At 40.3% G+C, this 25,756-nt stretch overlaps 2 protein-coding genes across 6 annotated transcripts in view; both read right to left on the bottom strand.

Moving 5' to 3' along the window:
• Nucleotides 1–18,938, bottom strand: part of LOC137919625 (uncharacterized) — a 43,543-nt gene extending 24,605 nt beyond the window's left edge. For both annotated transcript variants that reach the window (XM_068762738.1, XM_068762737.1), the window contains exons 1-2: nt 18,019–18,938; nt 14,517–14,606 (exon numbers count right to left, since the gene is read on the bottom strand). In XM_068762738.1, coding sequence (XP_068618839.1) covers nt 14,517–14,606; nt 18,019–18,802 — 874 coding nt within the window. In that variant the 5' untranslated portion in view covers nt 18,803–18,938. The remainder of the gene's footprint in view (nt 1–14,516; nt 14,607–18,018) is intronic.
• A 2,666-nt stretch (nt 18,939–21,604) lies between these two features.
• Nucleotides 21,605–25,756, bottom strand: part of LOC137919990 (hypoxia-inducible factor 1-alpha-like) — a 102,874-nt gene continuing 98,722 nt past the window's right edge. For all 4 annotated transcript variants that reach the window (XM_068763227.1, XM_068763224.1, XM_068763225.1 and 1 more), the window contains exons 11-12: nt 25,569–25,732; nt 21,605–22,250 (exon numbers count right to left, since the gene is read on the bottom strand). In XM_068763227.1, the coding sequence (XP_068619328.1) occupies nt 21,702–22,250; nt 25,569–25,732 (713 nt within the window). In that variant the 3' untranslated portion in view covers nt 21,605–21,701. The remainder of the gene's footprint in view (nt 22,251–25,568; nt 25,733–25,756) is intronic.

The following is a 25,756-nucleotide window of genomic DNA, read 5'->3' as shown; positions in this document are numbered from 1 at the left end:
AACATAAGTATTTTATTAAGATTTTTATAGCATTGATCTATCATAGCAATCGTTGTGCCACAAACTTTACACTATAAAGAAGTCGATAAAGAAACTGGTACGTTAAAGATTATTCATTATTCTCAACGCAGAGAAAGTACTCATTCAAGAGTCCGCAGGAAATAACTTAGAGTTTAATTAGCTAATTCAATCGCTTTTTCAAAAAGAATTTTACTTATATTCACACAATATTTTAATGAATATAAAAAGCAAAACATTTACCTATCAGGTAAACCATACAGATTATAAATTTAAAAGCCTTAAAGGTGGTGAATTTTTAGGTCATTCTTCAGGTTTCACGCCTATTTCCTGACATCTTGTATTAGGTGATCACTCGGAAGCATGTTACATTAACTTATTTTTTCTGTTGGATTGCGACATGCCAATAACATCTGCCAGTATGAAGTCAGTCAAAGGTAAATAGTAAACAATTATCAATTTTATTTTGTAGCATTGGTATTAGAATTTTGAAAAAACTTTTCCTCGTTTTATTATCATTAGGTATTTTTTTTAAATCACCCTTTTTGGATTACTTTTACAATACATTAATTGACAGTTGATGAGCTATACATTCATACCTTTAAAACTTTTATACCTTATAACCAAACGTGCTGAGTAAAATAAGTTTTTTGTTATTTTATACTATGAACAGGAAAGCGTACTTTTAATTAGGCCAAACAAAAATAAATGGTCATTAACAATTTCCTTGTCTCTTTGCCACTCTATTATACGTCGTAAAATGATAAAATTAAAGAACGTGTTGCCTTGCGCACATACCATTGTATTGCGTTATTTTAACACAAACTATTTTTATATTAAATTAAATACATTTAAAGTTTTCTTGTCTCAATTGTGAAGTGGAATTGTTTATTGAAAAATAATTATTTTACGTACGATCTTATGATCAAAGTAAATCCAATATTTTTAAGTATTAAATAGATAGATAGTTTAACGGAGTAATAGTCATTTAAAATTTACAATTTTATATTGCAGTAACAGATATTTCCTGCCTTTTTAAAATATAAAAGTCCATTTAAAATTTATCTCATAAGCACAAAGCACAAGGCCAATGTTATTAGAACTAGGACGGTAATTTGAAATACAGCGCATAGAGCGAAAACTGAAAGGACTTTAGTTGGTAGGAATCTCACATAAACCTATTCTCCCAAGGGATACCCCGTAAATATTGTTTGTTGTATGTTTCATCCAGAATATTTCCTTGGAAAAAAGAAGGGAAAGTTTGTTATTGGCGGCATTTTGTAGCAAAGAGAAAAATACAATATTTATTTATACAAATATGAACTCTAATAGATTCGTGCTTGTCATTTGTAGATAAGATACAAATGCTCTCACCTCGTTAGCCCAATTTCGCTAGACATAGTGTTCATTTTATTTAAACAACATTGTTGAAAGAAGGCAATAAAGTTTTTAATAAGTGAACATACATTTAAAGTCAGAACTGTTTGTGAGTTGATTGACCAGGATCCTCTTCCTCTCGTAATTCCTCATTACTAGGATTAGTGACTGTTTTTGGAATGTTTGTGGCGCACTATATAAGGCCATCTGTGGCAGTCTTCAGCTGCGTGTATTGCTTTGGCTACTGTGTTATCGAGCATGATCGAAACAGTGGCATAGGGCTGAAAAACTCAATAATCCGCCTTGCGCATGTAGTGGAAAGGCCAATGGAAATTAGTTTTAACTATAGCTGCTTATATACGTCACGATAGTCAGTTTACAGTTACAGATTAGGTTTTTATAGCATAGTAATTATTTTAATGCGTGCTATCAAAATCGTACTTCTACTATAGAGCCTTAAAGATTTTATTAACTAGAAAGTGTAGAGTAGAGTGTTCATTATCATCATTTGAGTCCAAGACATGCACTAGCCCTTCTCAATAGATATTTTTCTTATTATTTATAGCCTCGTTTTAAGGCCTCTCGTATTATGTGTGAGCATATATCTTTTTTACAATATTAGTCTTTTCACTTAATCTTTTGTTTTCGTGATCATCTTACATCTTAATTAATGTCACCCATATATAATTAAATACGCACTTAAAATGTATGCATAAATGTATTGTACAAAAAATAAAAGCTAGATGCGTTTTTTACTTTACCTGATAATTCTTTAAGATTATCAGTGATTCTTTCAGACGGAGGTTAATTAATATTGATTAGTGTTTGAATTTTCCGATTTTTTTTAAATATTATAATAAAAAATTAAAAGGAAACTCTAGAGCTAAAGCCAAAAGCCGCACGTGGCTCACGAGCCGTATGTTGGCCACCCTTGGTGTATAACTTTGGCAATTATTACTCATACTGTTTTATAGCAGAAATATACACTGCGGTGATATAGTTTACCCAGAAACTTACCATATGTGTTTTTATACATTCACAGCACATTACACAGTTCAAGATGATATTCTCTGCATATACAGTTTTCCTATACTCTACTTCTATATAGTCTAGGTTTTAGTTCATAGAAATGCATTACAATGACTAATTGAATTGGAGAAATCTTAACGATTGCAGTAGTCATAAATTTAATTGACGCAAACGCTCGAAACGTGGAAGACATCGACGGACATTTACGTAACTAATATGAGAAATTGCTGACTATTCCTAATATCTCCTAAAAATCATAAATCGATAATAGCCTCAATATTAATAGTTATGTAAAATAATCATTACAAAGCGATTTCTACATCACGTATTTCAATATCTTAGAATTTTTAATACCTTAACAATTAGAATAAAAGTATAGTTTTAATATCAGTTTTGTTTGGCAAATATGTAAATATATTTTAAGGTGTTGAAAGTTTATATCATTGTGCTATTCAAAATGTATTGTATACTATGAACATTGTTTAGTACTCCACCGGCTTTGTCTAAACCGCGTTACAGTGACTAAACTCAATAGATCCCTCGGGAGGTATTCAGCCAAGGGATTTCGGCGATTGATCCATGTAATTTGACGTAAGGGACCTCAAGAATGGACCACGACTTGAATTGTCACTTAACCTGCAATTACCTTTTTGATAATGGGACATCATCGAAGGCCGGTAAAAGGTGAATTCGATATCTCATATATTACTAGCATTAAAAATAAACAAAGTGGATTATTCGCCTGCTAGCAAAGTTACTGCAAGTGGTTATAATAGTATATATAATAATACAGCGCTAATTTTTTCGTATGTAACGCTATATATGTAAACCAAAATATAATGAATATTACAATACTGTAATGCTACCGAAACCGCTGTACCGCCCCCTAAGTATACACACGATACTAGGGGGAGTACCTACCGCTCAACGTCTATGATCGCGGCTATGGCGATCATACTCTTCTTTTCATTGTCCCCCACCTCACCGCGCTTTTCTAAGGCGCAGTACAGCAGTTTCGGTGGCAGATTAAAACTTGATTAGCAAAACTTTTCTCAGCCCTTGAACTATCAATTCTGGTGTTTTTATCACTAGTTTTTATGTTGTACTTCATTACAAAGGAACTCTTTTACTATTAGTCAAGGTCACAAGGAATTACAACCTCATAAACCTTAGTTTGTTTTTGACCGTTAGGTTAGTCAAAGTTAGGTTAGATCCCCGTGTGGAGTTGCCAGACCTTCCATCGGGCGCGTCCCCCGGGTGGCGGATGGGGGAGCGCCACCCAGATGTGGGTGGTATTGGGCATGTTCCGGCGTGGACCAAAACTGGCAGGGTTAGGGGCGTACCATCGGTTCTTCCCAGAACCGAGAAACGGCCAAGGACTGAACAGTCCGAGAGACGAGCCGCTCAGGCTTGCGGTAGCATCCCGTACCCATCTTTAAGAGATGGGACAGAGGATGTGACCAGTGCGGTGATGTGCCAGGTGCACTCGGCTTCTGCCGACACCGGACAACCCGTAATCCCAGTAGGGACCGGGGGCTCCGTACCTGTACGGAGCTGCGAGGAAGAAAACCTCTTCAAAAATAACCCTAATCCCAAGGTTGGACCGTGCCGACGGGATGAATGGCTGGAAGGGAGTTCAGTCACAAGCGCGAAGGGACCTCACCCTTAAAAGGAAAAAAAAATAATGGACGCAGTTAAAAAAACAAATTTTCCCCAGGGTGGTACCAGCGATGCTGGAGAATCCACCCCTGGGCCTTGCCCAGGCAGCCCCGCCGTATCTGGGGGGGGCAAAAACTTGCGTCGCGGCAACGCTTCAGCGTCTGCCGCTGGGCCCTTAACATCCGGGGCCCAAAATTTTAAAGAGCCGGAGGTGCCGGGCCGTCCATCAGGCTCGGTACGTGATAAGCGCGGGCGATCTATGCGCTCCGCCGGTTTGGCGATTAGTACGGTCGGAGAAAGCGACGGCGGATCAGACGCCTCTCGCGCATCGGTCGGCCCTGGCGCGTTCTCGAGGGCCGGTAAGAGAAAGGCCAAGCCTCCGAGCCCTGGTGCTGTGGCCGCAAAATATGCGGCTTATTCTGCCCAGGAGACCGAGGGCACGGAGACGGTCGGCGGAACCGACAGTGACGAGGAGGGACTCTTCGACCCCTCTGTGCAGCCATTGCGCACTAGGTCGAAGAAAGGGCTCCCGAGTCAGGAGCAGTTGGCTCGCGAATTGCGAGCATGTGCTGATCCCCGGCAATATGCAGAGACCAACCTCCTGGCTATCGAGAAGGTGACGGACCGGTCCAGCAACCTCAAGGGCACGTACGTGCGTAGCCTGAGGCTCGCTGCGCGGAACGTCAAGGCAGCATTGGAGGAGATGTCGCGCAGGACGGCGGGCGACTCCACCGTCGAGAAGTTAGAGCAAGAAAACGCAGAATTGCGTTCTCAGCTTTCCAGCCTTTCTGCGAAAGTGGAAAGCCTCACGATGGAGCTTCGTCGCGTCCGTAGTGCTACAACGGAGCAGGCCAAGGCAGCTGCCCCCGCGCCTCCGCGGGCCCGGCCAGCACCAGTGCCAAGGACGTCCGCGTCTACCGAAGAGGGGCTCATGCATCGCATTGGAGCCCTCATCGAATCGAAACTGGCTGCCTTCGAGGCCAAACTGTTCCCCGACAGGGCAATAAGGCCGCCGTTGGCCGCCAGTAGGACTGGACCGCGTCCGACTCAGTCGACCGCCCCTTCCGAACCGATCGCACCGCCGCAGCCTCCACAAGCACCGCCGGCATCGCAGCCGCCGCGACCGCGGCGGTCTAGGCGCCCCAGGAGGAAGACTGCGCCTCCTCCTGTGCCGGAACTGCCTCCAGTGACAGCACCGCCTCCGGCAGCGTCGGCGATCACGACCCGGAACACCTGGGCTGAGGTTGCCCGAAAACCCAGGTCGGCGCCACGGCCCGTGCCTCGTCCGAGTGCTAAACCGCCTGCCGCACCCAGGAGCCGCGGGACCAAGAAGGCGAAGCGAGCTCCCACTACGGCGGCCGTGACGGTTACGCTGCCGGAAGGCTCCACCTCCACCTATGCAGAGGTAGTAAAGGCGGCGAAGGCAAGAATACGGCTGGCGGACCTCGGCATCGAGGCTCTGCGCCAAAAACGTGCCTTGACTGGAGCGCTCCTCTTGGAGATCAGTGGAGAAGACTGTGGCCGAAAGGCAGACGACCTCGCGGCGAGGATGCGTGAGGTCCTTCGCGATGTGGCGGTTAAGATCAGCCGCCCCGTCAAGACGAGCGAAATCCGCTTGAGGGACCTCGACGACGCCGTCAGTCCGGGCGAGGTCGCGGAAGCAGTGGCAGAGGCGGGCGGCTGTTCGGTGGACGACGTCAAGGTCGGGGACGTCCACCGAACAAACACGAGCATGGGCACCTGCTGGTTGCGGTGCCCGGTCAAGGTGGCCCATGCTCTGGTGACTGCGGGGCGCGTGCGTGTGGGTTGGGGTTCGGTGAGGGTGGCACCCCTGGAACCCAGACCCATGCACTGCTTCCGGTGCCTGGAGAAGGGACACGTCGGCGCCAGGTGTCCCAACTCTGTAAACCGGAGCATGCGGTGTTTCGCATGTGGCGAGTCTGGGCACAAGGCAAGAGAGTGCGTGTCATCCGCACTCAAATGCCCTCTGTGCTCAGACCTTGGATTGCCCTCCAACCACCGGCTGGGTAAGAGGTGCGGCCCAACGCCGGGTAAAGGCAGGAGGAGTAAAAAGACTCCGCCTGCGACCACCAGCACGGCGGCCGCAGCGGCACCGACCGCAGCGCCGGGCGTAAGCTCGGACATGGAGGTCGCTTAGACCTCTATTCCCGCCCTTCAGAGTCCTCCAAGGTAACCTGAACCATTGCCGGAATGCTCAGGACTTGCTGATGCAGACCGTCGACGAGTTTCGGGTTGCCTTGTCAGTAGTAGCGGAGCCCTATAACGTGCCTGACCATCCTCGTTGGTTCGGCGACGACTCAGGGTCCGTAGCTTTCTACTGGAGGGGCGGAGAGGGTACCCCACCCTGCACCTTATTATCCAAGGGACAGGGCTATGTCGCCGTTAAATGGGGTCCCTTGGCCATGATAGGCTGCTACGTGTCTCCCAGCAGGTCTCGCGCCGACTACGAGGAGTACCTGGATAGGGTGGCGGACTGCGCTGCGGCCTGCCTCCCCTGTCCGTTGATCGTCCTTGGAGACTTTAACGCCCACAACAGGGCGTGGGGGAATACCAGGGACGATCCGAAGGGAGACACCGTCTTGGAGTGGGCGGCCGGACTGGATCTCCGACTTGTCAACAGGGGATCCGTCAGCACATGCGTGCGCTGGCAGGGGGAGTCGGTCGTGGACTTAACATGGGCGACTCCCGCTGCAATGCGTATGCTTTCGGGCTGGCGGGTTGCAGAGGAGGTGGTCACTCTTTCTGACCATCGCCACATCGTTTTCGATGTTGCGATCCGCAGGCCCGTCGCTGACTCTGGCGGCCGTGACGGCAGCACTACGCGACGCTGGTGTTTGAAGCGGCTAGACAAAGACCGGCTAGAGGCCGCCGCCTGCGTCGCCGATTGGCCGAACGCCGAAGAGGTTCTGTCCGAACCGGAGAGGGGAGCGAACTGGTTCCGGGAGATATTGACGCAAATTTGCGACGCGTCGATGCCCCGGGCCGGTCGTCCCAAGCGCAGGGCGGTGCACTGGTGGTCGGCGGAAATTGCGGAACTCCGCAAGGTCTGCTTGCTGAGCCGCCGCCGGTACACCCGAGCCCGAAGGAGGCGAAGGCAAGCTCCGGAGGAGAAGATGGCCAGACTGTACAGGGAGTACCGGGCGGCTACAAAGGCGTTGCAAAAGGCGGTAGCTGGCGCCAAGGCTCGGTGTTGGGTCGAGCTCCTGCAGGGACTCGACAGGGATCCGTGGGGGCGTCCATACCGAATAGTGCTGGGAAAACTCCGGCCATGGATGCCCCCGACGACGGAAACCTTAGAACCGGTCTTTCTGAGGAGGGTAGTAGATACTCTTTTTCCGGAAGATCGGTCAAGTCCCTCCGCGCACCCCCCGGCACAGCCGTGGGAGTGGACGGATGAGACGAGGGTAACGGCGCAGGAGCTGGATCGAGCCGTGAGCCGTCTCAGAGCGCGAAACACCGCGCCGGGGCCCGACGGAATACCGGGTCGGATCTGGGTACTTAGTCTGGCGTCTTTGGGGGGTAAGCTGGCGGAGCTTTTCACGAGCTGTCTCCGCCGAGCAACGTTCCCCACGCCTTGGAAGGAGGCACGATTGGTCCTCTTGAGGAAAGAAGGCAGGGCCGTAGAATCTCCCTCTGCGTACCGTCCCATATGCCTGCTGGACGAGTGCGGCAAGCTGTTCGAAAGGATAATTGCCGCTCGTATCGGCGAGCATCTGTCTCGCGTCGGCCCCGATCTTGCCGACAGCCAGTTTGGCTTCCGTCGAGGGCGTTCGACCGTGGACGCGATCATGCGCGTTCGGTCCTTGTCGGAGCAGGCCGTGTCGCGGGGTGGTGTAGCGTTGGCGATAAGCCTCGACATCGTCAACGCTTTCAACTCACTGCCCTGGGATGCGATAAGGGAGGGACTGATCCAGCATGAGGTCCCTCCCTGCCTGCGAGGCGTCATCGGCGATTACTTGCGAGACAGGTACATCGTGTACATGGACCAAAACGGAAGGAGTAACCGGAGGGAGATCAAGCGCGGGGTGCCGCAGGGGTCGGTCCTAGGACCACTCTTGTGGAACCTCGCGTACGATGCGGTTCTGCAAGTCAGTCTCCCCGCCGGCGTGAGCGTCGTTTGTTACGCCGACGACACGCTGGTAGTCGCCAGCGGAGACAACTTCGAGAGGACCAGGGAGCTCGCCGAGCTTGGGACGGAAGTCGTCGTCGCTAAAATACGCGGGCTGGGGTTGGAAATAGCGCCAAACAAGACCGAGGCGCTATGGTTCCACCGGTTGCCTCGAACGAGGGAACCTCCCGACTCGCGCGTTCGCGTCGGTGGGCACGATGTCACGGTGGGGCGGTACATGAAGTACCTCGGCCTCACTTTGGACAGCCGCTGGGGCTTCGAAGAGCACTTCGATCGCCTCGTCCCCCGGATTGAGAGGATAGCGGGTGCCATGCATAGACTGCTGCCTAATCTCGGGGGACCCACGGAGGAAGTCCGCCGCCTCTATGCAGGGGTCGTACGGTCCGTAGCCTTGTACGGGGCGCCCGTGTGGGCAAAAAGGCTGGCGATTCGACGCTGTAGAACTAAGATCTACAGCGTCCAGCGGAGGATGGCCATACGGATCGTACGCGGATATCGCACGATATCGTTCGAGGCGGCGACAGTCCTGGCGCGCTTTCCGCCCCTGGACATTCTAGCGGAGTCGGATGCGAGGGTCTACGACCAAGTCCGCACCCTCCGCCGAGACGGCGGTGGCGAGCCGAACCGTGTGCTCGAGGCGGTCAGACGGCAGGAACGGCGCAGGGCGCTTGCGACGTGGCGCGCTAAGCTCTCGGAAGAGCGCTATGCGCGCAGACGCGTCGTTGGAGCGATCCTGCCCGTCTTCGAGGCCTGGATGCAGCGACGAGACGGAAGGCTCACCTACAGGCTTACGCAGATGATCACCGGGCATGGATGCTTTGGTGATTACCTGTGTAGGATTGGTCGCGAAGCGACGGCGAACTGCTTCCATTGCGGAGGAGCCGCCCAGGATTCCGCCTCGCACACGTTTGCGGTCTGCCCGGCGTGGCAGTCGGAGCGGCGGATTCTGGCGGACGAGATCGGACAGGACCTTTCCTTGCCAGCAATCGTGTCGGCGATGCTGAGTGGGTCATCGGCGTGGAGGGCCGTGGCCTCTTTTTGTGAGACCGTCATGGTCCAGAAGGAGGCAGCCGAACGGGATCGGCAGAGGACAGATCCCGCTCGGAGACGACGCCGTCAGCGCAGAGACGTGCCTCGCGACGGCCCTCCGAGGAATGGTGCTCCCCTACCATGAACGGGGCCTTCGGAGTCGCGGGAGTTTAGGGTGGGGGCCCTAAACTCCCATTAGCTTCGGCGACTCTGAGGCGGACGATGGTTCGACGTGGTCCCGAACCATCGTGATAGTACCACGAGGGTTTCGGGGGTAGCGTATCCACGCATACCCCGGGACGGGCTATCGAAAAATAGCAAGGCGCAAGGGAAGACCGCGTGGCGATCCCTGACCGGGAGATACCGCGGTCCCCCGTTTAGCGCAGAGGGCGACCACCGGGGGGGGTTTTAGTGGGTAGGAATCCCACATACCCCTGTCCTTCCCCCAGAGGCAGGGCATCTTGAACACCGGAAGATTTCCCCCACCGAAAAAAAAAAAAAAAAAAAAAAAAAAAAAAAAAAAAAAAAAAAAAAAAAAGTTAGGTTAGATCAAGAATTAATATTGCTTCTTTAACCCATTAACGCCCAAAATGAAACTGCAGTATATTTTTCTATTGTTTTTCTATTTATTAGTCCATAAGGGATAAAATATGCTATATAAGAAGATAAAATGAAAAAAATACATTTACATATCAAGTTTTAGGGGTGTACTCAGCCGTGTACAATGGGCGCTTTAGGAGTGAAATTGTTTGAAACAAGGTCGTTCAACACATAGCGTTTTCAAACATATTTCGCAACGCCAGCGAATTCTTTGGTGATAGATAACACATCGCAATGGGTTTTCCATCCGTTCAGGATTATGACCATTATTGTTCCGACCCCCTAGTGCCGCTGAGGATGACGGACGGCTCTTAGTTTTCGTTGGACGTAAATAAGTCCGTGCAATAATTCGTCTGAAAGATAACTGGTCCATGTAAGTTATCTCTTGTTTAGTTTTACTGAGCAAAACATGAAGTCGCCAAGCATTTGATATCGCCATATCTAACAAATAGGTAAATATAACCCACCACCACTTTTTTCCTTTTATTGAAATCCGATAAAGGCTGATAGACTGATCCATTTGGTCAACTCCACCCATTCCTTTATTATAGTTGACAAACATTTTAGGCATATTTACGTCAACCTTTTGCTTTCTGATGTTACACCATCGTTTGACTTTGCCCAGAGGCTCTATGTCATCAAAATTAGTTCCCATTGTAACGACATTATTGACCTTCCAACGTACCATAGTTATCTCATTCTTTGTATCAAAACTATAATCATATTCCGCCCTAGGCTTCTTCTTCATATCATATCGGTAATTTCATAAGTAGAACTATAGGTTGGCTGAGTTTTCCTCCATACAGGTAAATGTACATCACATTTTTTGGCACGTTTTGCAGGAATAGGTCTTAGCGGCTCATCATCACTGTCGCTCAATTCCGAAACATCGTAGTCAGGATGACGCCGACCTACCTCAATAGTCCCTGGAACGTCCATAGGGAATCTTGAAGCCGCCAAATTATCTTCATTACCTTCTTCCTCATCACTCACCACAGCCGGATCTGGTGGCACTAATACCATATCGTACTCTTCATCATTGCTTTCATCAGCCATAATTGATTCCAAGGCTTCCTCCAGTCTCTTATAGCTGGTAAATACGTTCCTATTGGCTATTTCAACTTATAAGTAATACTGTAAACAAAACGAAATTTTAGTACGAATCTGCCCGCTGTACCCGCCTGTGTACAACAAATGAAACAAACCCTACTTTACAAGTTTTGTAATAAACTTTAATTCTTATGTTATTATTACCAACACAAATAAATAGACTCCATAAAAATAAAAAAAGAAGTTGAAATATTTCACTATTTTTGATAAAAACCAAGAAAATAATCTTACCTTGTATGTCGTGTCTGGACTCCGTATTTTCTTACAAAATAAGTGACATTTGTTTTCGCGCCACCGCCTATTTTTATTTATTATATGGTAACTAGTGTCATCTAGATTTGTAATTTCTAACTACTTTCAACACTTACCACAGATAAAATACATAATTTATCGATTAAGTAGTTGTACCTGTGCAGGTACAGAGGGCGGTAATGGGTTAACTTAGGAACCGAAATACATTTATGTTATAATTAACCAAAATACCTAATTTCACTATGATCTATAGAAGGTAAATATTGTAATAATTAACAATTTTTTACTTTAGATTCAAGCTCTATTTGGATTTAATAAAGTCCAACTGTTCTGTTATGAAATAACTAGAAAACATTTTTATTGACGGTTCACTGTTTTACAGGCATTTACATATTAGAGGCACAGAAGGCGATTAGTCTCGACCGCGACTCAAATCGCTCTTTCAAATTCAAAATATCTTTATTTAAGTAAACATTTACATGCACTTTAGTCTCATCGATTCGGAATGCTGATATGCTCAAAAGATCCTGCGATAGAATAAAAAATTGCTGTTTTTAAATCAAATTTAACAATTGCTTATATGAATATTATAATATCAACCATATATATAAGTCAACAAACCTACCACGCTGCATATAACATTACTCAAAAATTCTGTGACAATCTGCTAAAAAATTTATGTCATAAAAAATATATACTTTCGTTAATATATATGACACATATACACACTTCTAGAGTTTCTCTCGCATTAAAAATATATCATATCATTAGATCGTGTTATCTTGTGTGAAGATAGATAAGGCCACTTGTCGAATATGTTTCGAGGACGAATTTTTAATACGAAAAGAGACTGTAGCAAAAATGTATCGTCTTACAAACAACATTTTTGCTGCTAACGTCTCATAAAAAAATTATATGCGCCCAATAGTTTTAATGTATATTTTTTATGATTTAAATATATATTTTTTTGTATTTAATAACCAATAGATTAAACCTATACAAACAATGAAACTAATTAAGAGAATAAATTCGTGTTCCATGAAGCGAAGCATGTACGTACACATATTACAATGTTACTACATTCTTCGGTACAAATTACACACACCAGGCTAGACCAAAATAAATATAGTTTGTTAACAATAAAATATGTGAATTAAAAATAACATGTCATCAGGCAGACGTGTTGGACTCAAATTAGATGTCGATTTATTATCAGGTAAAATACGTGAAAGTATATAATCGAAAAATTAGTTATATATTTTTAACATTGGATTCAAAGTTTTTTTTTTTCACCAAAATCAAATGTATTATAAAAGGTGGTGTTAGCTTAAGTAAACCAATACACTTCTTTTCTGAATATATGTATGAGAGAACATACCCTAATCGCTACGCTTGGCTGGCAGGTTTTTTTATTAATTCTATTTTGTATCGCTAGTGTTTTTTTACAATTTCTTTTTTTTCGCTTTTACTAAGCGCAGACAGTTGGGAGAGGGTTGCCGCTATTTGATACGGATCTTTCTTCTCCCAGCTGCGAGGCACGACCGCGTTTTATAATTTTTACAATTTTCTTACACAAGTTTCTCTTATGGGTAAATACAGCTAAAATTTATATATATTAACAATAAAATTTGTAAGTTTTACTCAAAACTCATATTAGTTGGTACATTATTTTATTTCAAGTCGCTGCCCAAGCGCTACAGATCGTTAAATGCCTTGAGATTTAGGACAATGTGCCGGGCCAACTCATCAAAAGATTCTACATTTTTTCTTGAGAAGGTCCGGTAAGTTGAACGGAGGTATATTAAGGTTTTCACATAAGGTCACGTGATTGCGTCTTTTGGATTCGAATCGGGATCGGGAATCGGTAGTGTCTGAGTAAGTCATGAAAAGTCTGTACTGTGGAGTCGTCACACGGGCGAGTCTCATTATCGATTATTTTAAAACGGTGCAAGTACTGCTTGCAGTACCCGTGCCCGCTTAGTAGTTGTGTGAGATGGAAAGATGTCTTGATGAGTTTTCGCAGTTTGTTTATGTCGGTGAGTTTCGAAAGGAGTCCAATGGTATGTTAACCCTGAGCCGAGCTCTCGTATCTAGCCTGCCAAATGCGGTTGTGTTCAGAGCGGATTGCGCTCTTCATGAAACTCATTGGGAAATAAACATAAGCCGGTGCAGAGTGCATTGCGGCAGCGCTCTTTGCTGCCAAGTCGGCTGCCTCGTTACCGACGACGCCTGTGTGGCTTTTGACCCAGGTAAAGTGTAATGTAGCTGACGCGCGTGCGTGTATCAGAGTGTGAATTTGTGTGACGATGGGGTGGGTGTTGCTTCTATTCTGCAGTGCGGCAATGGCCGATTGTGAGTCCGTGTGAATAATTGTGTATGTGTTCGGGTGTGTTGAACTGGCCCACGAGCAGGCTTTCAAAATGGCAAGAAGCTCAGCTTGAAAGACCGAGCAAACCGAGTGAAGTCTGTGTTTTTTAGAGGCAGTCTAGCGGCCTTTCAGGAAAGCAACGAATGCCGCTGCCATGGAGGAGTCCTCTAGCTTACTACCATCAGTATAGATATTCAAAGCATGGGGATAGGGTGGAGTGTAATTACGATCTCTAGAGGGGGAAAAGACAGAAATGGATACTCTAGTAGCGGGATGCAATAATTTGTGTGGTGGTGTAGGGCGTTCTAGAGCTGTATCATAAGGTAAAAGATGAGAGAGACCGGTAAATTTTGGTGGGGTGAGTTCTACGAGCGCTAGGGCGACTGTGGTGGATATGGCAGGCAGATTAGCGATCGTATTGTGATACGCAGAAGACGCTGCTGCCCATCCTCTGAAAACTCAATGGCAATCCTATGTAATTAATAAACAAAGTGTGAAAAAAGAGACTTTCACATGAATCGATTCCGCGATTTACGATTTCAAGTCTCATACCACCACCGCAGGGCTATCACCGTTCCAACGATATTGAATAAAAGCCTTAACGATAGTCAATGACGGAACCCTAAAACTGCGCAGTCTGATTTTTGAGGTTATTTTTATTGCTTAACGGAACCGGAAAACGAAGTCTATATGAAATCGGCCATTTCTGCTATTAATATACAATCAGGGATAAAACGGTGAGATTGTTCGATTTTGCCTTATTAACAATTTCTTGTTGAAAAACCTGTTTTAAATCTTAATTATTCTTAGTCATGCATTTAAATGGAAATGTGTGTCCAACTGTAAAAAATTACTTTACAATTGCACTTCACGTTCATTTATTGACGGCGATTGATTAGTCACATCTGCAATAATTATACTCACCATTACTATTGAGTGGTGCCGCGCCGCCCAGGTTTGTGTTAGAGGCGCTCTGTATATATGCGTTTTGATGCCGAAGAGTCTCTAGCTCAGCTGAAAATTATATTAATTTAAGTAAATATTGATCTAATAAATAAAATACAATTTGTATGACAACATTGTAACAACGAAATCATTATTTATATTCATCATCATGTCAACCGATCATCACCATAACCGGTCTTGTACATACGGCCACTTCCGGCGACCTCTGTCATCAGTTCACCTAGTGGGGTGCCTGCCTACGCCGCTTCTACCTGCTCTTGTTCGCGACTCGAGTAACTTCCGGTTCCAACGGCCGTCGTTGCACAAACGATGTTCTCTACCCTCTGCCGCTTCTTTATTGGCATTAATATACACATAAGATTATTTACAGTAAAAATTTCTGCACGAAATAAGAATGCTAGAAGAACCCAATTTGATAGGAACTAGAATCCAATTGTACTCCTTAAATTGACATTCTACAAGTTAAAGATACGAAGGCTTCAAATGCGCATCGATCTGAAAAGAGCCCGCTATAAACTCAGTTTTTTGTGGGTACTTCTACAATATTCTTAATACAGCAGTAGAGAAATTCATTCCTCATTATCAACCCTAGATGCGATAACGATCCGCAAAAACTAATGATGCAGATGCGGAAGTAATTAGAAAAGGGACTTAGGTAAACAAATACATAGATGCAATAGAATGCAACCGTGATAAAGTTTGTAGAAAATCATTAAAAAGAAGACATCGGTAACAGGAAGAAAACTCTTATTCAACCTAAAATTAAGGACATCAGACAAATCCTGTTATTCCTTAATAACAAAACTTTTAAATATACTAATAAACATCCAAGAATTAAACAGTATTAAGGTCTGGTACAGGTCGCGGGAAGTCAGTCGACATTAATTTTTTCTTTAGCGAAACAAGCTGAGAAAACAAGATAAAACATAGTTTATTACCTATCTGTGAAAGATCCGTTAATAAACTAGTTTTAAACAAACAGTTTGATTCCAAGTAATCAGCAAATGTTAAGGAAAATGACTTCTAGAATATAAAAAATAACGCATGTTAACAATGCAACTTTAAAAATTCAACTTCACAAAAGTGCGAATAAGAATATAAGCGTAAATTCTCGGAACTCTTTCTTCTAAACTCGGCGCGTTTTTATAAGGTATTTAGGGCACATTGCCAAGCTCACGGTCGCTCAGCGGATCATAGAGAGAGATCAGGACCGAGGACCTCCATGGAAGAACGAAAGCAACTACATATAGCTCAGCAGATTAGCAAGTTTAACTAACAGCGGGCAGGTCTCATATTGCGCAAAACGACTAGCCGCTGAGGCCTTAAGATTCTAGAGTGGAGACCATGGTCCGGCAAACGCAGCGCAAGACGGACACAAAGTGAAAAGACGACCTGGTTAAGCTCGTCGGAAGACGCTGGATCTAGGCTACTTTCAACTGGTCCTAATCTACCAATGGGAAAGGCTTCTATGTCCAGCAATGGACGTCATACAGTTAAAACAATGATGAAGACATTTAGACCTTTTGGTGTACTATGTATGGCGGACCCTGCACATGTGGGGAATGAAATCATTATAGATTATATCTCACAATAGACCTAAAAGAAATAGCTGCAACCAGTTCATAAAAGGTTTCTAGAACAGGTAAATAAAAAGCTCAACTTCTATTATCTTTTTCTACTAATCAAAATGATTAAAATACTCAAACATCCTATGAATCCACACTATAGAACTTCTGCTAGATTTGGATTGGCAGAAAATCTGTAAAAACTCAAATTTATTTGGATACTTTTCAGATCAAAATTACTTTTAAAAAATAGAAAAACCATTTGCTATCTACAACATGATGACTATCAAATTGGGTTCTTCAGGCATTCTTTTCATGACTTACACAAGTGGCATTATGTGTGAAGAGTTTTGTACACTTAACAACATTCTTTTCTAGCACAAACAAAAATAAATTTCATACCGAAAGATTACAGCCAAGTTATAAAAACTGACACGGCAGTATGGACATACTGGAACATCCATTATCTGGATAGATAGTTTCTACAAAAAAAATTACTGGAATTTCTTATAAGTATGCTATTTTTTTAACCTTTATAGGCTAAGCATTTGACCTCTGTCTCACCTGATGATAAGTAATGATAAGGTCTATGATGATACATGCTTGCCAAGAATCAAAATAAACAATCTGTATGCACTTAGAGTTTATGGCAATATTGTAAAAATAATTTAAGACATGTCAGCTAACAATTATTATATTGTACAGCAATATTGTGGAGTAAAATATATAAAAAAGTATGGAGATGACAAATACTTATGTACAAATATCATGAGGCAATGTCAGTCTTTGTTTTTAATTATAATTTTGAGGGGGTTTTATTTAAGACAATCCCTCAGAACACCACTTTATAATGTACAAATATGTATAAACCAATAAATCTTTAATAATAGCCTATGTATTGACTCATCACAATATCTTTACAACTATAATCCTTAGAGCCTAGAAATTTTGCAGGAAAAATCCTTTCGAAAGGCAGAGTTCGCCACACAACAGTTTTTATGAAATTCCAATCGCCGGGGTATTTAGGATGAGTTGATTTATTTAATAATGTAGGCGGGGACAACTATTCTGTATATGTAAAAGATTTCCACCTATGTTGTGACTCATCACAATGTCTCTAGAACCTTAAGGCTTAGAGATTTTAAATTTGGTAGGAATATTACCTTCCCTGAGGGTCATGTGGTCAGGTGAAGGTCAGCAATGGATTTTATGAAAATTCACTTCTATAAGTACTTGAAAGAGCATTTGCTAAGTTTGCAAAGCAGGCAGGGGACAGTTTAGGTTATATTTTTCTACCGACTAACAAAAGAAATCACAAACAATACAGCAAAAATGTTATAGAAACCTAAAATATTCATTGTTATGTGTTGTATATATATTCCAAGCTATTAAATAACATTGAAAGTGTAAAACGGGCCATCCTTGAAGCAGTTGTTTGTGTGGGCATTGAAGCGTATATAGAAATGATATTTGAATATTGCTAACATGTTATTTTAAAGTGGGTGGCAAGGTTATAATCAGATTGGATGTTTGGATGCATATACCTTCTAATTATAATGTTAACTTATTGTCAAATGACAATGACACCCCTTTAAAACCGTATTGCACATGGGTAAGTGAGACAGGTATCAATACCTGCTTATGTAAATGAAACAACAAATTGCACCTGCTTTTGTGCAGATTGTAACTCAAAAAATGATTATGATATTTATAAAAACTAACTTTAAAATCTAAATAAATTTAATTCACTTCAATTGTTTCAAATGTGATCTAACAATAATATATAAATAAAATGTTATAAGATATTTTCCTATTTATTTATTGCTCTTCTAGTGAGAATTGAGAGTTACAACATTAAAGTTAAATGATTTCAAATGAAGTATTTCAAAATTTACCTCTTGTCTCATGTAGTTCCTTGTTGAGTTTTTCATTAATAAGTTTTAAGGAAGTAATTTGGTCAAGAAGACAACTTAACAATTTATTTCCTACTTCATTCTCTGAGATATCTGAACTTTCTTCAGACCCTGATTCTATATCACCATTTGCTGGCCTTGCTACATCAGGTAAACCTCGCACACATGGATCACTATATCTACGTGTATTCCCTGTTTCCTCTTTATCGTTTGCATTTAATTCACTAGTTGAGTTGGTATCACCTGTTGATGTAACTATTGGTGGTAGACTGGCAAAGTCTTGGTTGTCCACATTTTTTTGTTGCAAGTAACTCATATGGCTTAACACGCTCTCATTTTCCATGGGGGCGCTGGAAACTTCCTCGACTTTATTATCATTCTTCCGCCGTAACCGCGGTCTTCGTGAAGGTTCAGCCTTCGGGTGATGTACACAACGATGTCCGGGATTATAGGTTGGATGAATATGAGAATTATAATATACAGAAGGCACAGTAGATGTGGGATCTGGCAGGTAGTCATACAAACTGTGTTTGAATGGTTCATGGCTAGCGCCAAGATGTGAAAAACTTATCGGCCAATTCATTTGTGGAGGAACGTAAGAATCATAAGAATCTAAATTTGCTGCAGACTCTTGTATTTGACGCGTTGTTTTGTCCAGCCATTTGGAGAGATATGAACTTTTATTGCTATGGGATTTTTTTCGGTTCCCTAAAGAACCGCTGTTTGACGATGGAGCATTGTTTTGGTGTTTCGTCGTAGATGACATGATCAGCTTTCACTAAACACAACCACTTACTTAGAATAGGGCACCAAGAAGTTGTGTTTATCTCATTTTAAAGAACAATAAAACAACCGTTTCGTTCACTCGATCGACTTGATTGACTTGACTGGCTAACGAACGTAACGAACCGGAATCATGAAATGCTACAACTGACATTAGTTACTAAAACATTACTCGATTTCGTTATCGATTTGATTCTCACCAAAACTCTTTCCGTATATTTTATAATACTTTGAATTTAGCATAAGATTAATGTTAACAGTACTTTGAAGCATAGATTTAACAAAAAAAGTAAATAATCAAGGTAGTTATTGGACATGCATTGGATTTTAATTTTTAATTCTGCATAGAAATAATCAGACATAAAGATTCAAGGTGTTATTAAAAAAAAATTGTTCTAGCTCATTGTATTAGAATAGTGTGATATTGTAATTAAATAGCAAGAAGATGTTAAATTTAAGTTGATCTTTTTTTGGTATCTTTAAAAGTTATTAAGGATGGAATAAAATTTCCAGTTTTAATCATAGACAAAATGTAACATCGCTCTTGAAGATACATTACATCACTAGTTTGTTTCAACCATCTGTCATTTTTGTTGTAACAGATTCAAAACAAAATAAATCAATTATTACATAAGTAATACTATATTTCATATATTTTATTCAAAATTAGTGCATTGATTACAAAGTTACATAATTTTATAAAACTAAGAAGGCACAATTTTTTAAATTTGAAAATAGCGCCATCTATTATGGCAATGGCAAATTATAATTGTGGGATATCCTAGACAAATTTTACTTATATTATTTAAATGAAACATACCGCTGAAAGTATGTGTGTATCTTTAATATTTAATGAAGTTATTTTTTTGGTCGTGTAACATAATGTATCTTATCTGAAACTTTGCTAAAAAAATTATTGTATAATATTTATTTTACTTATTGGTCTCGTAGATCGTTCGTTTTTAACACGATACAATTAATAGCTTAGCTTAATATTGTTTATGATTGGGGTTTATATTGTCATAATGAAACCAACAATTACATGACAGAAATTTATTTTCAAAATATATAAAAGTATATGATTCTGAATTTACAAATTATATATCAATATAGAAACAATACTATATCGAAGCATTAATATTGATTTTGAAATAGTTACCTCATATTATATATCCAAATAAAGAACAAGTCAACATTCTATGGCACATTACCGATTTTCGAAACTCCATTATGATTAAAATAAAGGTTACCATAGTATGTAACGTCAAAATATAGATATATGCTGTATATTGGCAGTATGAGAAAAATGTGTACGTTACAGTAGAAAGCATAATGATCGACGTGAAGGTTACATCTACCTACCTACTTAAACAATTTAAAAAGTTCAACATACTAATGTATCTGTGAAACAATATAGTTAAATTTTATTTTGTGTTCATGTTTAGAATAACAACGTTAACTTATAATAATTATTAATAATAATGTAAAATAATCTATCGAGATTTTATAAAACAAAAACAATTGCATTTATAGATGATATAATGGTTCTTATTAATTGAACTTAACTTATATTGTACTTAGCCTGTACGAAACAATATTAAACCATACAGTTACGAATTAAAATATCGGTATACAATGAGGAAAATAAATAACAACGGGGAAATAAACACGTTTATTCGAGTGAGTAGGAAAAAGATACTTTTAGGTACACGAAATTATTGAATAGTTAACAGTTTTAGATGAATCTAATTTTAGTTTAATGTATACTATTGAAGTTGATTTTAAGAAAACAAAATTATTTCCGTTAAAAATAATAACTAAATATTGGAATACTTGAGGCAAACCATAGAATACTTAAAATGACTTATTTACTAACGAGTATATAAATTTTGATCAATTATACACATAATCGATATATAAAAATTTCGAAGTTTGCGTCGCAGACTCAGTGATTATATTGTTATTCAGGGCCGGCTCCAGGGTTTTAGCGCCACGGACAAAACAAAATTTGGCGACCTTTCATATGAGACTACAATTTTATTCCAAATAAAACAATAAATTGTTGCAACAATTTATTGGTTGCTAAAAATATCGATGTCTCGTTCAATTCATAAAATCTAAAAAAAAACAATATATTTTTACATAGGCGTCACAGGCAGTTGCCTGGTTTGCTTGCTCTTTTATCCCGGCTCTGGTTACAATAGTGTATAAAAATAAACTAATTAGTACCAAAAACCAGACATATTAACAATTATTCTTTTCATAACGATGCCTAGATCTCCATAACCTTATTCTCTAAATAAACAGATATTGTAAATGAAAATGCTATAAGGTTTCCTCAAAGTTTTTATGTTTGCTTATACATTATCCATATACTTTTTACGTACTTAAATTACAACCGCTCTAACGACTACATCAAAGTAAAACATATATTCTATTCCATATTATACTACATCGTGTTGAATCCATTCTAAGTCACATAGTTGTATCACCTGCGATTCCACCCAAAACCGTAAATAAATAGATTTGTTTCTTATATATGATAAAATTCACTTTGTGTATATATTGGACTAAAATGGTTTGTATTGTTCTCACATGATATTGGTGTAGGTAGGTAACTACGACAGAATTTGTGTGGAATCCCTTTGGATTTTATTGTTTCTACCCTCTTCGACCCTGCTTTCATTCGAGTGATTTCTATTGGATAGAAATATTTGGCGTAAGAAATATATTTCGGAATGTTTGTGCGAAGATATGAGTTTAAGTCATTCGATACGAATTATTCATTTCACGTTTGTAATTATTTTATCGTATTCAATACTTCCAGAACAGTTCCAGTGCAGTCCGTAGAAATCACTCTTGTATCGTACGATATAAACGTACTAAACTAATTTGACGTCATCGAAAGTGGTGAGCAAGTCGTTTGTGCCTTGCATCATCTCGGATTCTCCCCAGAAGTCGGTTGAAGATAGCGACATGTTGGAGTCCAGGAGCATGTCCGTCGACTGCATCGGGAACCCAGGGCTCGGCTGCATCTTGTTGTTTAAATACGGGTCGTAGCCGTGCAACATGCTAACAGGCGAGAGAATCCTGCTAGGACTGTATCCTTGATTAAAATTACCAACGGGTGATAGTGACTGAGGCGTGGAATAGGGACTCAACATATGGTCTCTCTGAGCCGGACTCATAGCCGGGCTGTTGTAGCTGGATGTATTAGGGCTGGGAGGTAGGGAATACATCGGAGAGTTTACTTTAAGAGTGAGAGGGGACATCGGGTTGCTTGGTATCGGCGTGCTTGAGCGCAAATATTTGGGATTCTGCATCATATTGACGACAGGAATAGGTAGTCTTTGTGCATTCATTACTAACTGCTGATAGTTTTGCGGCATTTTTGGACTGATTTGCTGTGGCTGTTGCATTTGTGGCAAATCCTGTAAAACACAATAATAATATTTTAGTACAGGAAAACAATATATAAAATAACTTAAGTTATATATAACTACGAGAACTGATGCACGTTGATTAAAAGCATGCATGGAAAGAATATTAGCTTTAACCTTGACTTTAAAATTTTAATGACAATGACCGGTCGTTGTCAATCGATTAATTATCAGCTGGCTGAATTAAACGATTGCTTTTTGTTTAATAAGCAACTTCGTCTAGCGTTGAATGTTGTATTTACAAAATATTTATAACAAAATTAAACTCACGTTTTCACATGACTTAATTAATTAGAAAGAGCATATATACCTTAACGGCTTTAATAATTTTCGTAATATTCTATTGAACCAAAAATTTACAATTATTTTTTTGTCTAATTTATTAATTTTTGTTCTTAAAACTTATTATTTAATTATAAGATACGTCGGAAAGTTTTCCTTCCTTCATTTTTACGCACATTTGTGTTGCTTCCGACTTAATTAGTTCGGTTAAGTGTATCGTCATGGAGCCATTTATCTCGGCCTGTAAGCCCATAGGCTACATTTAAGAGATTCCAAGGGTTTCTAGAAAATACCACGGCTTTTCCACGAGGTTTTTTTCATGCTCTCACTAAGTATATATTTATTATTACTAAGATTAAGCAGTTTCATATATTAATCTCTAGAGCGTCGTACGGATAATTTTTACAAATAACGATATGTGATATGCGTTCAACGAGATTTGACACAAGAACAGTGCAAATAAAATTTAGAAAGATTATTTGTTAAGACATATTTTTTTAGATGTATATATGAAGTGCTATTTCTCCAACGTTATATTTTAAAAGATATTTGAGATCCAGTTTTAGAGAAGAAAATAATAAAAAAGGGGCCGCAATTTCATCTCTCGTGTCCCCAATAATCATGCTGATAGATAGCATTACCCGCAGCCAAGTAATTGACGTTTCCGTTATGTTGGGGCTCCGTTTTAGCGATCCCGGGAGAGACGGTTATCAAACCGGGGATTGTGCGTGGTCTCGTAAGGATTGTTCTTAACACAAGCTGTTCATTTCAATTGTTGTACTGAACCAAAATTAAGTTTTACATTTACGTATTACGACTAAAAGGAAATTTGATACTTGTTTTCAAAAAATCACGTAAAATTACTTGTTTTTATGCAAATTTATCTATAATATCGCTTTAATGCAAGTAATTGTCTATTTTTGCCTGATTCGAACCGTTAAATATGTTTAATTTAAGATTGTTGCTAACACAATTATAGTGAAGGCTATAAAAGGCAAACATTTTTTTAATTTATGCAATGTTGGCATAATTAAAATAAAATAATTAGAATAACCATTAACTAACTAACAATAGACAGAATAGTTATTAAAATTATATTGTTGCCATTTAAAGAAATTCTTTAGAATATTTTCCTTCTAAACTTATTCAGTCTCGACGGAACATAACTTCTTAATTAAATTTTGCGAAATAATGCAATATTTTTAAAACTTTTGTTGGTTCACTAACAAAGCTATTTAAACACATATCGAGTTCATTGACCGGGTTCAAAATATATTTTCGAATAGAAACAACGATGTGGTGATTGGTGATCATATATGTTACATAACATCGTTTCTTATTACAACCGGTTATGGCTGGATTTTATTTTAATGTCAATACAGTTTATATCGACTGCTCTAACAGCTTAAATATTTTTTTTTTCATGGCTATTAATATTATTTTTATGTAATATGAGATTTGCATTTTATTGTAGGTAATTTATAATTATTTATTACAATATTTGTATCAATGTCATTAATATACATGTGTTTTTGTATATTGTAGTTAGAAATAAGAAGAAAACATAGTGCCAGTTTTTTCTGTAATTTTATGAGTATGTATAAGTTAATACACCAAAAAAAAAATTATATTTATTTATTTAATGTTGTATAAGTTACTAAAGAATAATAATTGAATAGGAATTTGCGTAATAACATTATAATGAATTCTGATAATGTTTAAATTAATTTTTTTTTAAATTTTGTTAGTATTTCGCATAAGAGAATGCATATCTTCGTATAAAAAAAGGTTAAAGCTAATAGTTCGTAGGAATAAAGGATCGGGAACAGAGGAGAAAATGAAATCAACGTGCACAGTTTAAATTTTTTCATACCGTCACTTTTAATGTTTGATATATTTTTCTTTTAATAAAATTGATTAGGTTTTTTTTTTTCGAGAAAAATATTTTTTCTTCCTAATTACACATCGTCCACTTAAACTATAAAGTCATGAACAACATCGTATATTTATCTCTACACATACATATATAATATAGACTTCTATAAACATCGGTTTAAATTCAAAATTTATAAATGGCCGAGTACTAATACGTTATTCTACGTAGACAATCTAATAGCTGCTAAATATTCAAAAGTCAAAAAAGTTAAGTATTTCTCAACACTTCGATAACAAATATAACTACTTGATATAATGTGTATTTAATAGTATTTTCAATAGTCGAAAAACGAACAAAATTTATTATAAACACAACACATTTATATATTTGGCAGTGAAGTCACTGTAAACTGCATTTATAAGTTTCCTCAAAGTGCTCAAACATACTACTAATAAACTCTAAAATATAAAACCGGCTTCTCCGCTGATTGCGATCGATACTTTCGCTTCGATCGAAAAAAAAGGAACCATACACGTTACTGAGAAGTTACCCCTAATAATAAATAAATAGAGTTCATTTTCACTCTTTCGTATTTAAAAAATCCTACAAAACTACCAACATAAGACGGAGCGCGCGGCGAAACCCCCCATTCGACAAAAACGACAAAATTAACCTAAGAAAAGATTCCATTGTCCATCACATAATCACAACGATATGCGTACGTTAAACTTAAGCACTAAAACGAAATTCTACTGATTTTTCCCATTGCTTATTTCATTTAGTCTGTATATGTATAGAGTCAAATTCTAAACGTACAGAATTCATTTTATAGATATAGTACGGAACGGATGGTTGAAGTCTACTGGAAGAATAGAGCAAGGTTCTCTAGATAGAATCGAAACCAAACGTTTACATTTAAAATCGATATGGATAATGGTTATCACAACACTGACGATACAATGGGAAAAATGTATTTATTTTTATGTTTCCGGCCTAGACCAATTGCTAGGAGACACTTATCCGCTGTACACTGGACGTCCATTATCACAGTTATTCCATAAACAACTCTCATCAACTCAAGCTTTCGCTTTAGAGCGCGGGCGACATTGCACCATGCAAATGTAGCCAGCGTCTACGTCGCAGCCGCTCACCAGGAGGTTCATCAGGACGCTCGAAGACTGTGAGCTTGGCTTGTGAGTCACGGGAGTTGGAGATGGGCTGCGTTTCACACGCTTGGCTCTTGGCTCCTCTTCTTGCTTTAATTCCCTCTTGACTCCCGTATCCCATGTCGAAACACTCCTATTTGGAATTAGACCTGTAGAAAAAACTTATTTTATCG

The sequence above is a fragment of the Battus philenor genome, unplaced genomic scaffold (assembly GCF_028537555.1).
Source record: "Battus philenor isolate CCGP_79_NKW_IND1 unplaced genomic scaffold, ilBatPhil1.0.hap1 SCAF_17, whole genome shotgun sequence".
Taxonomy (NCBI): Eukaryota; Metazoa; Arthropoda; class Insecta; order Lepidoptera; family Papilionidae; genus Battus; species Battus philenor.
Note: the sequence above shows the minus strand (reverse complement) of the source record. Positions and strands in the feature narration are given on the sequence as shown.